The following is a 17,513-nucleotide window of genomic DNA, read 5'->3' as shown; positions in this document are numbered from 1 at the left end:
ACTTTGTTCTGTGTGTGGCCGCATTTTGATTGCTTTTGTAGGACTGTCATATTTTCTAAGGCGGATATTGGGCACCGGACAGCATTTACCTGAACGAGCGTGGAAAACCACTTAAAAACCCACACTTAGGCAAGCCAGTGCACCAGCCATGGTCGTTAATCCACGACGCGAATTCGATATTGATGTGGCTGATCTTCCACTCCCGTAAGATAGTGTGCTGCGCATTACACTGTACGAGCGGGTTACATGAGAAACATCTTCAGTTGCGTAAAACTATAAAATACCGACCGTTGTTGTGAGCATCTAGAATTATGATAGGACGGTTAAATCAAAATATAAAAATTAACAAATTTACGGTAGCAAATACTAATCTGGACAGATTAAATGTAGTTGGATTTATCTGTCTTTTACTTTTTAGTGACTATTCGTCGTATAGTCTTGATCGAGATTAACTCCTTTTCCGCAGCAAAACTGCTGTCTGGAACGACGTAGATCGCTTCGCCGAGCACTCTGCTATCTCTGTAAAAGCTGGTCAGCATTAAAGAAGCAATAAAATGTCTGCGGCGAATTATACACAACTTGTAGGTTAACTTCTCCCGAAAACATCTTTGGGTCTGCTAAAACAGAAGACTATTTCTAATTCAAATGGTCATGAACGTTACGGTTTATGAAAGCAACATTTTACTTCTGTTCGTCCATAATGAAGCAACTCACTATTTTAAATCAGAACTACTATTAATTTTTGAACAAAGAAAGTATTTCTAAATTGTACTGTTAGCAAGCTTCATGTTAACCCAAGAATACTAGAGACAGCTCAAGGGAAATTTAAAAGCCGTAAATGTAAGATTATAGAGAAAAATGGGAAACAGCTATAGTTGCGTCGAAACTATGTAACACCTTACTTTCGATGTAATACCAGTAGTTGTGATCGGACAGTTAAATAAAGTATAGAAGTTAAGAAATATAGATCTAAGTATTTCTAGATATAAAAGTACGTAAACAATTATAAATTCTATTATGCTGAGCACAATATGATATAACGTGTTGTTAATAGTGTCTGCCAATATTCGAAAATAGATCGTAGGCCTATTCTGACTATCTCGACCTGGGTTTACAGTCCATTTCGTCTTTAGCGAACAAAATCTCGACAAGAACTTTATTTAACTGGTCATGCCAGTGGATAAACGTTTATATAAAGCTTTTTGACACATTTGCCCATCTTCCATGATATGGGTTTATGTCGATTTATTTGAGACTTCATTTATTATTCTTTCCAGCATGAAATTGCCATGCGACAGTGCTGGCTGGAAATAAGTGTTATTTATTAATACTATCTTACTTTTCGAAAGAGTAAACCCTTTGTTGAGTAATATAAGAAAGATAGGGGGACATTATCCTGTAGCTTGATGTGCTAAGAAGTCTTATCTCGGTTTACAGATTCATCTTCAGGCAACAATTACTACTCTTTCAAAGGCGACATAATACTGGGAATCGAAAACTGCGGAAGAAGCTTTTGTTTTGACAGTTAAATACCTGAAACAGAATACACCAAATGGAACACGTCATTACAAACGGAATGCAAATAAATCAGACATGTGACCACAATGTGATGAAGATGTATCCATTCATCACTTTTTTTCTGAGACTGTTTCGTTGATGGATTGATCGCACACGTCATTTTGACAGTAATCCAGTAGAGATTTGTGAAATACTCCCACTCGATGACACGTACGCAGCAAAAACAGAACTTTCTTCTGACCCGTAATTCCTTTAGGGCCCACGCCAGATCTCTGGGTCTCAAATCATAGATATAAACATTTAATAATCCTCTGTATTATTCAGCATGCTTCCGGCATTCCTAACGAGGAACAGATTTAGTGTATTTCGGGCACATCCTGTTTCGTCATTATCAACTGTAACTGGGGCGTCTTTAACGATAGGAAGTACTGAAACATGCTGACTGTGACTTATTCGCTTTTAGATATCTTTTACCCGACAAACTGACTTCCGCAACATTACTTTCACCGTGTTTCCTCGAAAAGTCTGTATCTTGAAATAATTATTTTTCACAGTGTATTTTTAGCACATCGCAGCACAATTCTAGCATAGAGGAAAGTGGAACAACTTCATTTCTGTCAGTAACTAGTGCTAGTTTTAGAAAATACGTTTTCATTAGAATAACTCTATTGTGCAATAATCAAGAGTAATTGCATTATTCTGATGTATAGTTTTGCGGAATCTGTTCATAATTTTCACATTTTGTAGTGTTAAAGTAGTTTGACGGAACTGTACTGGATAGTGCTGTTCACGATTTTCTTTCTTTTTTTTATGATGCCCTTTGAAATTAATATAAAATGGATTGATGTCGTACTTTAAATATACAATCCCACAGTTGATCTTCTGCAATACTACTGACGGCGCTAATTAAAAAGAACATAAACGACAATAAAAGCAATGTGATACTTTCTGAACGGAACAGTTTCATATTTACGCATTTCCTTATGAAGAAAAAGTACCGCAGTTTCATTTTGGAGTTAACTGTGTTTTCGTGCGAGTGAAACGTAAACGTACTGACTGAGAAAAAAACTAAATATTCAGAATAAAATAAAAAATGGTCGAGATACTTGTTTTGGAAAACAGTAACGTAAATTTGGAAGACAAAGTCGGAAAATCATTTACAGCCTGTGTGCAGTCACTGCTTAAGATAGTGGATTTTGTGAACGGATCGTGTGAGCATTATGCACAAACGTTCACTGCTTTATCATTTGCGTTATAACAAGGTGAATAAAGTAATCTAGACTTGCAGAAATACGGAAAGTAGTAAATGGATTAACCTATGATGAGTAACATTACGAGGAATCAGAAAACTTTGGAAAAATAGCGGCAGGGAACATGTCATTTAAGTGGCATAATATTCTTCTGGCCTGGTAAATAAGCTCATGTGTTTCGGTAGAATTAGAGCAGTTTGCTACTAAAGCGAATATTTAATATTTGGTAAAGGAATTTCATTCTCCATTTAATATTTGCGTCTCACTGATCACATATTGCAGTCGTTTTTTCATGTCTAGCATAGTAATGTAGCTGTGACGGTAAAAAATCTCGAAACTCGATAATATTTTGGTTGATGGTGTTAGAGGAATAATGACGAGAATTTTGAAGCGAACCTTCTTATGCACTCAGTTACACTTTGGAGCGTTGGAATGAGAGGTCGCTTTTATCGGCAGCGGACTTTCGCCGGAGATCGTGCCGGCTTTCCTTTTTGGATTGCGGCTCTTGTGTTCCCCGTATGGGCCTGGTTGAGAAAGAGGTTATGAACAATCTGACGTCAGGCGCCGGACATGTGTGATGGGGAGGGCGCGGTGTTCTCGCGCGTAGGGTTTGATAAGAGGCGGCCTGTTTTCTGACCCGAGGTTCGAGATCTACCACGAACCGGCCTCCCACAAAGACGGGAAAAATCACGTTCCAATCCCACTAACCTAACCGGTCGACCATGGGATTCTAGTTACAGCACCTCCGAAAGTTCACGTTTCCGTATATACTTGTGGTCTCTAAGTTTCCATCGAGTTACCTGAACTCCATCACGTGATCTGTTTTTTATAAACGTAATTGTAATGTGCTTGTATCTGTATAGCAGGAAATATACCTTGAGTGTCAGTGTTAGTGCTTCTTGCATACAAAATTATTGCCTTAATTTTTTTTACACCGTTAAAATTTTCTATGTTCCCTGCAATAATTTAAGAATATCTGAATTCCTTACTCTTCTTGAGCAGCAAGAACTTTCATTCCTATTGCAGTCTCCAGTTCAATTTTGATTAATTCTTTTGGCCGTCCTAATATGAGTTGAATTTCGAAAGAAGAGTATGAATCCGTGAGCAAATGGTAGCTTGCAGATCAGACACGTACCAATACAAGAAAATGTAAATTCGATGCCATTTTCATAGGCTACAGATTTTTTTCCTAGTTTATTTACAATTCGCCATAGATCATTTATTTGGGTTTTGCATTGATTAACACTTTAACAGTAAAGCGTGATCTTTGAAAAATACTCTTGTTTATTCAGTGCTATTATTAATAATACATATGCAGTAATTTATAAATCATCACTAGCATCATAACGCGATGACGTTGTTCTACATTGTAAAACGATTTAGTCTGATTAATGAGGCGTTACATGTGACAACGGAACTCCATTGACTCTCCGGAGTATATCTGGGCACAGTTGCAAACAGACTTCAGGACAAAGACGAGTTTCTGTCAGGCGGGAAATTCCACCTTCCTCAAACTACCTGCAACTAACGGGATCCTATAGACTAGTGTTCACAGACTGCCACATGTGAAACAACGTCTTTGTACGTGGAGACTGCCTCTCTCATCTGAGCACATACAGTCTCTAAAGGCCTCGACATCGATAAGACATTAAAATCCAACCAACTTTCTATAGTAGACAATAGTAATGTATATGAGAACGGTGGCTTTCTCGGCTAATCTCATTGATGGAGCCTCTAATAATCCGAGAAGATTTCGACCACAGAAACGTATTTTCGCGAGTTGGCTGAGGTTTCACTCCAATCTCTAAACATCAACGGAAGTAATACATTTCTATAAACAGAGGGAGCACCCTGTTCATTTCACGTCTGTCGCACAACTCTTCCGTAGACTACGTTCATAATTTTTGTACCGGAACTAACCATCGACAACACACACAGGTCTACAGTAACCACACATATGGCCCCCACTTTTAAGTCATCACAGCTCGCTCGCCGCCTCAAGTCATTGAATGACGGCGGCAACCCCGCTTGCATCTCGGCCATTCAGTAAATTATTTTGCGTGAGAGCCGAAATGTGATTCGTTAATTCGCGCTGGGTCGCACAATAGAGGCAGGCCCAGCCATACTATAACTGTTCGTCACAAACCGACGCTAATAAGATTCTCTTTCTTTTTACAGATTCGGCAGGAGAAGCCGTACTACATAGCGGATCCCGAAGTCGATTCACTCGTAAGTATTCTTCTGATTTCATAATTTACTTAATGTTACCAGAATCTGGCTTCCCGCTATAAGACAAAGTCCAGATAATCCGGATTTCAGTAAATCCTGCTTATGCACTTCATGTACCTAGACGCTAAAAGGTAATTTCTCGGGATGAATAGTACCTTACTTCACTTTCTCTTGCTTGCACTGTTATTTCTAAACTATTTTTTGTGATTTCTTAAAATCAAGCAACTTCATTATTTCAGAGTTGAATGTGCTCCCGCGTTCTCTCTTTTCTTTGTTAGTCTGAGCATATTGCAGTGTCTGAATCATTCCTTTTGCACACTATATTCCTAAAATAACTGAGCAAGCTGCCTTATAGTGCTAAAAGGCATTTGGCAATTCAGTTTTTTGCGTGTGTTACGGCGTGATGATGTAACCTTCGTAAAGATGATACGAGATACATCTGTAATCACTGGGCCCATTTCCCTCCTGGTACGTCTTCATGAGAGTGTGGCTGAGAAGTGAATAAAATAATTTATTAATGGAAACTGAGGTTCTTAATTCTATTGAACTGGACTAATACCACAGAAATATACGTCACGCAACGAACATGTATGGGAATGATCGGTTCCGATCACCCGTTAGATGTGATCACATCTGATCGGTCGTGCCAGTTACATAACATTTTACTTGATTAGATCTCGTAATTTATTTTACCAAAGTGTTCATGTAGAGTACTGCGTGCAAGTCTGGCAATCGTTGCTAACCAGCCCTTGTTTTCGCACTGAATTTTCCACTCGATATTAAATCCGGTTTAGAAAAGGTAGAACAGGTCCAAGTTTATTTTATGCGGTTATAGCTGCACCGTCAGTGAAATGAACACTTTTTTTGCTCCTATTGATTACTTCCGCAAAACCGAATTCGGTTAAGTACAATTTGGTTATGTTTTCGCGGTTCCATTATCTCATTGATGTTTCTAATCATTGGTCATCGTCTGTGACAAATGATCATTCATTGTTTTCTATGCTCATCTATGATCTATTTTCCAACATAAGAATTGTAGCTCTATGTTATAGATTTGGTTTATTTGCGTCTTCCTTCGCTTTCTACATTTACTGTACGTTTTAGGTATGTTACCTGTTGTTCAGTTCACATATCTCTCTTATAGAATGAACTATGCTCAGTTTTTTTTTTAATATGAATGCATAGTGCCGGCCGGAGTGGCCGTGCGGTTCTAGGCGCTGCAGTCTGGAACCGAGCGACCGCTACGGTCACAGGTTCGAATCCTGCCTCGGGCATGGATGTGTGTGATGTCCTTAGGTTAGTTAGGTTTAATTAGTTCTAAGTTCTAAGCGACTGATAACCTCAGAAGTTAAGTCGCATAGTGCTCAGAGCCATTTGAACCATTTTCTGAATGCATAGTACACGGGGATCAGAACGATGTTGTACGCTGAAGAGACGCCAGGAGACGTACAGATCGAAACATCCTGCCAAAAAATTATGGACATCATTGCATACAGTCTACACGAAGGGCAAGAATTAAATGAAAAAGCTGTAGCGCAAATTTAGCTACGCATATGAAACAAAAGTGGACGATGCTTATACGGATTTCTGTTGTACTTCTCCATTGTGCCTATCGGATTGTTTGTGGATACAGAAACAGATTACTATGCGTTTTGTTTGGTTACTACTGTTCGACACTTTCTGGTTCACAACGTTTCTTAGCGGATTTATCGAGGGAGCGTTGACACAATGATAGGAAAAGAAACGCATATATATATATATATATATATATATATATATAACCATTTTAATGAATAATAAATGAATAGAGAACGTTTCACGACAGTTGAATCAACATTCCCGATACAACTAGTGAAAATCGTTGTTTGTGTAACTGTAACTATATCTAAGAATGACTAACATGAATTTATTTCCAACTGAACCAAATACATATCTTAGCGCACTGTTAATGATATTTACATAAAAAAGTGATAAGAAACAGGCGAAATCAAATCTTATGATGTGATACTGAACATCTGTTTCATTTCGCGATTCAGTACAAACATTCGTAGCGATGTACATTTTGATGCGAAGTAACAGTGAACGACACAACTATAGAAACATGTGTTATCGTTAGTGTGTGTTCCTCGGATCTACGGTGTACCTGGATAGCTTCCTAGGAGCTCAAGCGCCATAAAACGCACTTTTATCATTCACTTAGCTGCTCCAGTCACGAACAATAGGAGCTTCGCTCTGATTGATTGACTCGTAAACTGGGAGAGAAGATAACACGGAAGATTTCCTCGTAATTGCGAATATTACATCGCCAGCGAGAGTGAACTGTCTATTGTAAGAACAGTTTTATGGAAATTTAAGTAGTTAATATTTCTGGCGGACCGCTCGTCTGCCACGTTTTATTAGAACTCCATCGGAAAAGTTGTAGCTGCCTCTGCGTGACATTTAATGCAGCGGCAGGGCAGTGTGGTGGGAAACGGTTGGACGGATGAGGGGGGATGAGTAGGCGATGTAAAAGGTGGGGGTAAAGGGGTGAGGGCCGTCCCTCCACGTTAAATATGCTCATTAGACATAAATGGGCAGCGGGCCTTTGCCAAATGACGTCGCAGCAGCCGCAGCGCCGCGTGGCGGAAACGACTGAAACCTCTGCGGTCGCGAAGTTGGGATAAACACAACTGACCTCACTCTGAGTTCAGACAGCATAGAGTTATAGCTTCTGTTTCCCACACGGCCTCGGTTTCCCATTGAATAAAAGCCAAATCACAGTCGAGGTCCATTATTCGCTTTCTTGTTGCAGATATCTTGTCACGATCAAAGAGGAGTAAATTTGTGAATGAAATACGAGGGAAAAGTTGTGTGAATCAGGAGTTTTTAAATCGTAACAAACTAAGATGGAAGATAACACAACGTATGTAAACAGTTGTGGAAAATTAGTCTTACCTTTATTTTTTCCTGGCAGTAAGCATTTTTCTTATGTTTTTCCTTTTAGAATGCGCAAGAAAATTGACCTCGTTTCATAAGCATTGTCTTTTCATTTTCACAGAACGAAACAACACTAAGACTTCAATGCAGTGTAGTCATGTGATCTGTATCATGGTCGGTTAACGGTAATCCATTTTCCAAAAATCCTTATGTTCGATGGGGCCCTTTTGTCATGGATTACAAACTATATTTCCGCTTTATTATCTTTAATTTTACACAGAAAAGTAACCATCGTTGATATATGTTGAAATGCTCACGACCTAAGGTTCACCCTTTCCTGTGTGATATATTACAGTTTTTATGGGACAAACTATTTTTGTCAGGTTGTGATTGATTGAAAGATTGGACTCTTATATCAGCAAATATTCTTTATAGAAGTGGCTTCGTAATCTTTACAGTGCTTACAAAGTGTTGTAAAACAAGTTTTAATTTTTGGACGAGTTACTAAGAAAGTAAGATAATGTATCCAAGGAGTAAAATCAGACACAGTTGTGGGCTCTTAGTTTTGTAAGTCTACGGCAGTTTGCTTATGTCCTTATTCATAGGTATATTTTAATTGTTGTTGTTTATTGGCTTTCAAAATAATAATTTTTGATACAAGTATTCTTGTTTGTTTGCGTATTTAGCGTTCACAGAATGCAGTCTTCACCCAGTATTGTTAATCTAGCAAAATTATGCATTTTATTTACTGTCTATTCTACCTTGTATACTCTTCCGACCAGAAGGTATCATATTATTGTTTTCATTTAAAAAATTTTTCTTTCAATAATTCAGTTTTGATCACTCCACGTATGCTTCAAGAGCATAGGTGACCGGTTTCGGTCATATCATATGACCATCATCAGACACATGACAACCTTCGAAGATGGTTGGTGGAACGCTCTTCTCAGCTGCTGTGATGTCAACTGGTTTACTTTTTTGGAAACAGAGGATGCCCAATGACGAAATCATAGCCTGGTAACTATCGATACTTTATGTTCAGGTCTAGGAGAGCTGAGGAGGAAGCCAACTCGATTTGCCTGGCAACTGGGTGGACAACGGTTCAAATCGGCGTCCGGGCATACCGATTTAGGCTTTCGATGATTTCCCTAAATCGCTCTAGGAAAATGCTAGGATGGTCCCTTTGAAAGGGCACGGACGATTTCCTTCCCTATCGTTAAAACATTCCGAGGGTGTGGTCCGTCTCTAATGACGAAAATGTCGACGGGACGTTAAATCCTAATCTTCCTTCCAACTTCATTTGCGTAGGTTAGCGTAACTTGGAAGACTAACTTCTATGATTTGAGGATTTATGCAGCGACATGGCCTTGGCTGTTCAGTTTCCTAAATGAGAAAATAGGCAAACAAGCTGCAATCTGCGGCGGTAGCTGCGGACCGCCCTTTCGCCGTGGCGTCGCGAGCTGGTGGTCGCGGCCAGACGCCGCGCTCGGCCTTGGGAATATGCTGTGTGACTCAGTGGCAGGAGAGCCGCTTTTTCTGGCCGTGGCCGCGCTCTCAGAACAAACGGGGCGGCCTATTCGTCATGCGAGCGATCGCTCTGCATAATGTATACCGGCCGGATTTCAGCGACGACGACGGCGGCGGCGGCGGCGGTGGCGGTGGCGCGAAGTGCTCCACATTACCTAAGTGTGGGCGGTCCTACTCGCGGCTCTGATAAGTCCATTAAGGGCTGCGACCCAGTATCGTAATTGCGGTGCTCGGCACTGTGATTTATTCGCACCCTTTTATCGGTTCTGTCGCTGTGCTCGGAGCACAGCAAATGAAGGGCACACGTTACTTTGCAATTATACAGCGTTACAGTCTCTCTCTCTCTCTATTTCTCTCTTACACACACACACACACACACACACGCACGCACACACACACACACACACACACACACACACACACACACACACACACACACACACACACACAGAATGCTTTCTTAGCCACTACCCAGCGCATTTTAAAAGCGCATTTTACTTGCTGCCTGAAATAGCCTTCCAGAGACATGTAGCCAATGTTGACTCTGGTGAGTCAAAAAAAATAGTTCAAATGGCTCTGAGCACTCTGCGACTTAACTTCTGAGGTCATCAGTCACCTAGAACTTAGAACTACATAAACCTAACTAACCTAAGGACATCACACACATCCATGACCGAGGCAGGATTCGAACCTGCGACCGTAGCGGTCACGCGGTTCGACTGTAGCGCCTAGAACAGCTCGGCCTCTGGTGAGTCCTCGTTCATTTTAGCCCGGTCTATGGCGCGCTCCTAACGCCACCTCAAAAGCAAACGAATAGCACTTGGGCTATGAGTTTTCACGAAAATAATATCAAGATATATAGGGCGCAGTGAACAAACGACAAAAAACACAAACAAAATTATTAACGTTTTATGTATGACTAACAGTGAAAATCAGTGTATTTATCAGTTTCTCCAGATCATACGAAAATAAGATACTTTTACTTCAGTTCATACTTTGTATGTTATCTCGTATCCAAACACGCGTTTGCTGCACCTACCAGTTCGATCCATCAACAGAAAATAACGTACATCGTAATAAAAAAAAATCCAGTTTCGTCGAATCACATTTAGAGCCTAATGTATTCACGTTTGCTGCTTCATAATGAGGGCAAGCTGAAACGTGATGCCTGCTAAATTTTTATGTAAAAACTCGTAAAGCTTTTTAAATAAAACAAACGTTATTAAAATTCTGCATCTTTATTCTTAATGTCTACATGCTTGCAGCCCTCTACTCCTAGATGGCCCCGAAGTGTAGTCTATAAGATGCTGATGTCTAACCTAACTAGGTCGATGCGTGAGAAAAAGCACGCTGCACTCAAGTTCCGAATTCGAGGACTTCGTCCACAAATTGAGCACTCTCAACTGCAGCATCACAATGCCAGAACACGCACTAGCGCTGCGACATCTGCAACATCCCGACACCTTGGGTTCACTGCCATCCATCGTCCTCCGTGCAGCCCCTTCCGATTTTCATCTGTTTCCAGAACTTAAAGAAAACCTTCAAGAACTTTACTTTGATAACGATGAAGCAGTACAAGCAGAGATGAGATAATGGCTCCGTTAACAAAGTCTAAAATTCTATATTGAGAGTATTAACAAACGAAGAGAAACGTTCGTCACTAAAATGACTATGTAGAGGAATAAATATGTAGAATGTTAATAACGTTTGTTTTATTTAAAATGCTTTAAGAGTTTTCAGATATAAAAACTCGGAGGAATTACTTTTCAGCACGCTCCCATACATGTAGAAAGTTAGATATGATGATGGAAAAATCTAATTTTGTTTCGTCTTTTTCATAACACGTGACTATTTTTTCTACAATAATCGTGACGTAATTCAGTGTCCCAAACATAAAAATGGTCAAAAAGATTTTCAGTGCCCAAAGCGAATGATGGAGATGATGGCAATATCGTATAGAAATTATAAGGGCGTCATGTGGATATGCGTGTAAGATGTGGCGTATGAAGGGTCACGATGTGATTGTGCGCTCCTCTGACCCACATTTATGGTAAATAAAAAGTTTGTGTAATAATTAATCTTACACATACTTTGTAAACAGAGACGCCCGGTACGTGTTTCTCATTACCTGAACATCTGAAATCTGCAGTATGTTTGAGTGACGATTTTCAGCTTATAAGTGACACTGAATTCCTTGCAGCTTGATTATTTAACACCATAGTAACCTAACTTTGAACTTGAATATCCTGGAGAATTCATCTATATGGAGCGTAAACTGGTTTTAGCGTTTTCCAGAGATTTATGCAAACTAATGCTGCCTTCACAATCCCCTTAATGCCCACCAAAATTTAAAAAGAACTAAACGATCTGTGCGTCGTTCTGGAACATATGCTAACCGATACGCCTTACAATTCACGAAGAAATTTTGATGTCTGTTTCCGTCAAAATACTAGGTAGAGTACTATTATTATACTTCTCGTTTTAGTGTTAATAGTTGTTCCGTAGATAATTCATAAGATTCACTCGATGGAACATAATGCGTGCCAGCCGAGGACGCCATAAAGCGTGCTTTGGATTGCTGGTGAGGCGCACAGAACCGCCGCCTCTCGGTTGTCATTACGGCCTTCGCCAGTCCACCTGGGCGTATCGGAACCCCAGTCTTTAACCCGCTGCCTCTTTCTTTTCGCCGCCTGCATTTATTAATTGCGAGTGTCTGGTTTCGCGTTGTAAATCAAACGCCCGGCGAGCTAAAAATCGAACACGGCGGCTCTCTTTTTTGTGTAGGTTTATGTAGGCGGGCGACGTAGGGAGTATATCATGTCCAATTACCGCACCATTAATATCTCCGTTGTATTTCGCACTTTGCAGCAATAGAGAAATCTTTGCGGTTCAGCGGCTCCACTTTCAGAGTCGTCCTGAAAATAAATGCCCTTTTTCTTTTTTGTGTGCTTTATGCAACATCGTTATCAACCTGAAGAACCAGTGTAAACTATTTTAAGAATTTGTTACCTTTTTGCTACGTTAGCTAACAATGCAGCAATTCAAAAAATATATTAATTCATTTTACATGGACACGAGCGAATGGCCTAATTCACTCCCAACTCAGCACAACGATCATGTTCCGCGTTGCACTTAAGAATAACAGAAAGCAAAGGGAAGGCGTATCATTTATTTATCGTTCCTATACCGCTAATATTTCTGCCAAGTAATCTCTTTTAGCTGTTTCCACGTAAACACGAAAGCGCGATATGAAAAATACAATGAAAGGAGCAAATTGATATTTTGAAAAATGCGACAGTGTGGTTTTGCTGCTGAAATACGTGGCGTGCCGGGAACGGATAATGTAGCCTTACAAGTACAGTACGGCTAAAGCAATCTCGTGTTCCCTATCAGCAATGATACGTATAACTTCGACGTAGCTGCAAAACTTAGATATGTATTTACATCAAGCGCCATTATTGCGCTTTTGTAGTTAGGTGTCAACACATTTAATAATTATACTTACATAATAAACAGCGCTCTTTATTAATATTTAGGATTTTATTTTTATTTAATTTTGCTTCAATTGGCACAAATATTTTCTGTTCACGAATGAACGATAAGAAGAGCGAATTGTTCTGCGAAATTTTGAATGCAAACTTGTGTAATTTGATATCACTATCGCTATGATTGTATACAAAAATTAAAATATTGGCTGTAATAGCCAATCAGTTTTTTTTAGGTCAATGTGCCACGTTTCAGAATTTCAGGTTTAATCCCCAGATGGATGCTACATTTTCACGTTGAGCACCTGCATTCACGTTATTGTTACATTTAATTCTTAAACTCAACTTTAAAAGACATAAAGGAAATTGACGTCTCAAAGAGTAAGCATAGTTACTGAGGGCAAAAGTAATTCAGTCCTTTCGGAAAAACTTTCGTTTTTGAAATTATTTAGAATTGTTTCCTAACAATATTATCACTAAAGAGCTCCTATCGGAGACTTTGGTAGAACCAGAACATGATTCTGTTCACAGTGTAGTTACTTATGCTGAGAGCGTCTCCATGATTATAATGGTTGAGTCCGAAAGGTATGTATTCAGTTAACTTAATAACGTCACCAACCAACCGTTAATAAAGATATCACATGGTGCGTTTCAGGATTTCGTCCTTAGACAAGTGCAGGACCTCATGAATGCCCTCTAACCAACAGCTGGCTAGAATAGGCTTCATACAATATAATTCTTTAAGTAATCATAGCATTTTCAGTTTATTTTATGCAATAGAATATTCATGTTCTTCCTTATTTGTATGTAGTTGTCAACGTGTACTATGTTTCATCTAGTTATTAAACTTAGAAAGCCTTTTTGTTGATTCCATAAGTTTGTAAGACTGCTCACTTTGTCACATTATTTAAAATTGAAAAGGTACATATTCTGATACTTCCAACCCGTGATAACGGTTTAAATCTAGGCTGTGTGTTTTCCAGCCAACAATTCCGTGAAGTGGCCTATTAATAAACCGCAGCAGTAAAATAAATAATAGAAGTCAACAGCTGGCTTAGGCAGTCAGTCGCAGTGCTGTAGGAGAAGGGGTTGTACCTTGCAACAGTTTTTAGACTTCCGCTTCTACCCTGCTCTGTAATAAAATGTAATACATTTTCTTATTCCATTTTTAAATGACAGCATTCGCTTTTTGTGCGCTGCAGTCTTTCTCTGAATTTAACAAAGATTACTTTAGAAAAGTAAGGTTTCAACGGATATGAAAACTTGTTCCAAAGCACAAAATGAACATATACCTAAGGATAAACATTCTCTTGAAATTTTAAAATGTTTCAATAGAAAAAATACGTTCAACACTGCATTTAAGATTCTATATATTACATTCTTACTGTACTACATACCAGTAATCAATAAGTGACATTAAATTAAGTAGAAATGTTGTCAGGAACCAGTTGCAAGTTAAGTACATTTTAAAAAAGAAGTTTTGTAAGCTAACACAAATTTCCATTTTCAAGACAGGTGAAATTGTTAATACATTTAAAGACACTCAGTTCATCGGCAACTACCACGTGTTGTATGGTAGAAGACCACCTGCCATTTCAAGGAAAAAGATGGTGCACGATGGACGAAATATTACTTAACCTGCCATCGTTATATAACTAGAACTTCACTCAACATAAAATTCCGCAATTGGAGAATTAACAATAGCTTTAATATATTACACAGCACATTATTGTGGGGAACTAAAACTATTTACAAGCACAGCAAAAAGCACAGCAAAAAGCACAACCTCACGTCCCACAACAACAAAAACGGCAGAAACTGCTGAAAACTGCTTATGGTGGTCTCTAGTGCGTATTTCTTGATGTTATCCTAAGTCGGTCACTAGACTGAAACACTGATCACGAAACATGTGTTTCTTGGCACGTTATTCTCTAGGTGCAACACTCTCCCGTACTGTGACTGAGCGACAACTGTCAATACCTCAGATATTTTTTTCATTGAAATTGAGTTGGTGAATGATAAAAGAGCAGTATTCCAGGTTTATTCGATTTTCATTTGTTTGCATTTTCCGGTTCGACATAGGCAGCCGCATCGTTCCATGCTGAAAGGATCGTTGTCCACCACTTCCATGAGGCGCAGCGACAGCTGACAAGTAAGAGTTTCCGACGTTAGCGAGTTAAAAGGCCCCTTTGACATGCGGAAGTCAGCGAGATTATTTTTACGTATACCAAGAGGGAACAGCCAAAAAATCCGCAACTGATGTATGTTATTTCTTGACGCACTTCACGTACCAGATTGCCCAAAACTTCTCTGAATTTCATCTTTATTCAGATAACTGTTTCTGCCAAAACAAAAGTAATGATTTGGTTCACCTGTTTCTTCTTTTATTGGATACGATTCGATTCCGTGTTTCCTTCCTGGAGCCACACTTTTCTCTCCTGTAATCGTGATTTCTCCACGGTGAAGAGAAAAATGAGGAAGAGGGATAGATTTTTTTCACTAAAAACACCACGAGGTGTCTGAATTGTTTTTCAGCAGCAGCAAATCAGTGAAATTCGTGGTCACCGAAGTTCACGATTCTTCGATCATAAAAGATTACGGGTAGGGAAACGGGTGGTCGCCATACTACAGAAAACATAGTATTTCTGTGGAAACACGAAAGAAGCCGAATCTGCGCAAGTGAAACTTTAGATCACGTGATTTTTCCCATTTCATGTACAGATGTGACTTCAAAAGTGTTGTTGAATCTCGATAATTCGTGAATTCAAATCAAAACACACCTTTATCCTTACCAGTAAGACTCCCAGCGGCCACATCGTTCGTCTGCTTACCAGTGCAGCATACCTCACTGGAATAGTCCCGATAAACTCAACAAAACTTGAAGATTTAAAAAGGCTCTTGGAGTACATCCCAGAGGAAGCCAGAGAACTGTTTAATGAAATCCCCTTACGAGGTGGGTACAGTGTTTAAACAACGATACTGTGTCTTTAACGTTTTTTGGTTTCTCTTGAGGTGTCTCCCATATTTCAAAATGTCTTTGCACATAATAAACATTCTAATTCTCTTGGAAAATGTTGGTTTGCCATAAGAACCTTTCCTTTCCCATAATTCATCGGAAAACAAAAGAAAATCGACTTGATTTCTTCATGGCACATTAAAACAGCTGTAGTCCTCGACGTCTCTAAAATAGAGAAACTGAATCAAAATTATGTTTTCTCATCCATCTGGTGCGACTGATACGCATCACCCAATGCAACAATTTCCCAATATTTTCGGAGTGAGACACTTTTGTTCGTTTTACTGGAAGTAGGTCTCAGTGGACCATTGCCCCTTTAACATTCATCGATTCAGCTGTTTCCCTCTCCGTCCTCCCCCAGAAAAATTGTCTGAAACATTAGCGATTTCGGCTGTACTTAAGAGACTGCATAACTAGCTTATGAGAAGCTAAACTTGCATTACAAAAATCATCGCCCAAGTAATGAGTCATAATTTGAAACATGTTTTTCGATGGTTGGAATTCGTCTTGTCGACACTTTTGCCAGCTGCTGAGGTTTTTTTTTTTTTTTTTTTTTTTTTTTTTTTTTTTTTTTTTTATACTTTGAAGGAATTCGTGAAAACTGCGCGCTAGGCGTATTTTCGCGTGCAGATGTTGCTATTTGCAGCGCATTTGTTTACGACTGGCTGTTCTATTTACGCCGACGCGTGCCACAAAGCACGCCGTTCGCCGCGCCTGGAGGCGGCGCCCCGACGGCCGGCGAGCCGTGACGCGTCTGTGAAGAGCGCGACGCCCCGCGCCCTGTCGATAGTCGCCAGACGGGCTCCGCATTGTGAGAAAGCGCGGCACGGCGCCGAGCGGCGCCTGGGCGCTACCGGCTTATGCGAACCCAGCGCCGGCGCGCTCGGCGGGCGGCCGACCGCCACCGCCTCAGGCGCCGAGGACAAAAAAAATAGGCACCGCCTCCCTCCTTAACGGTACCAACAGTCTGCTGTAGCTGCGAGCTGCCACACTGCCCACCGTCGTGACTTAATCTGCACTCACTCCGGTCGTTATTTAGTTGTTCATCTCGGCGCACGTCGCATTGTAGCGGCCCAAGAGCGAACGTATGTGAGCTGGCGATTGAAGTTTCACAACAGTATTCTCTTCCTATCACCCTGTGATGCATAATCTGCTTGAGCACTTCAGGCTAATGCGCAAGCTCGAGCCTGCGATGTTGCGAGCCATTACATCTATCACCTAGGTCATCACCACCATTGTCGATCAGAGATTAGTTATTCATTACACCGTAAAACCGCTACTAGTAATACGCCACAAAGTGCCTCGAATGATTACTTTTGATATTCCGCTAATGTGTAACTGTTAAAGAGAAGCAGTATTCAACAATTAAAGTTCTCGTTATGATTTTATATTTATTGGTAGTAATACATTACTCAGTTCCCCATTAAATCGGCTGGGGAAATCTTTTAATTCAGAGCGCAAGCTTCGTTTGACATAGATGATCCTGTGTGTTTTTCTGTGGAGGTGGAGCCCCATCAGTGTAAGGTGCGGAGACTGGGCGTTCGTTGACATTTTATGTTTTTAGCTTTAATT

At 40.0% G+C, this 17,513-nt stretch overlaps 1 protein-coding gene across 5 annotated transcripts in view; it reads left to right on the top strand.

Moving 5' to 3' along the window:
- LOC124613880 (homeobox protein homothorax) overlaps positions 1-17,513 on the top strand; it is a 998,899-nt gene that overhangs the window by 122,201 nt on the left and 859,185 nt on the right. For all 5 annotated transcript variants that reach the window (XM_047142615.1, XM_047142617.1, XM_047142614.1 and 2 more), the window contains exon 4: positions 4,947-4,997. In XM_047142615.1, coding sequence (XP_046998571.1) covers positions 4,947-4,997 — 51 coding nt within the window. The remainder of the gene's footprint in view (positions 1-4,946; positions 4,998-17,513) is intronic.

This window comes from Schistocerca americana, chromosome 4 (assembly GCF_021461395.2).
Source record: "Schistocerca americana isolate TAMUIC-IGC-003095 chromosome 4, iqSchAmer2.1, whole genome shotgun sequence".
Classification (NCBI taxonomy): Eukaryota; Metazoa; Arthropoda; class Insecta; order Orthoptera; family Acrididae; genus Schistocerca; species Schistocerca americana.
The sequence above is the reverse complement of the archived record's forward strand: the minus strand, read 5'-3'. Positions and strand labels throughout refer to the sequence as shown.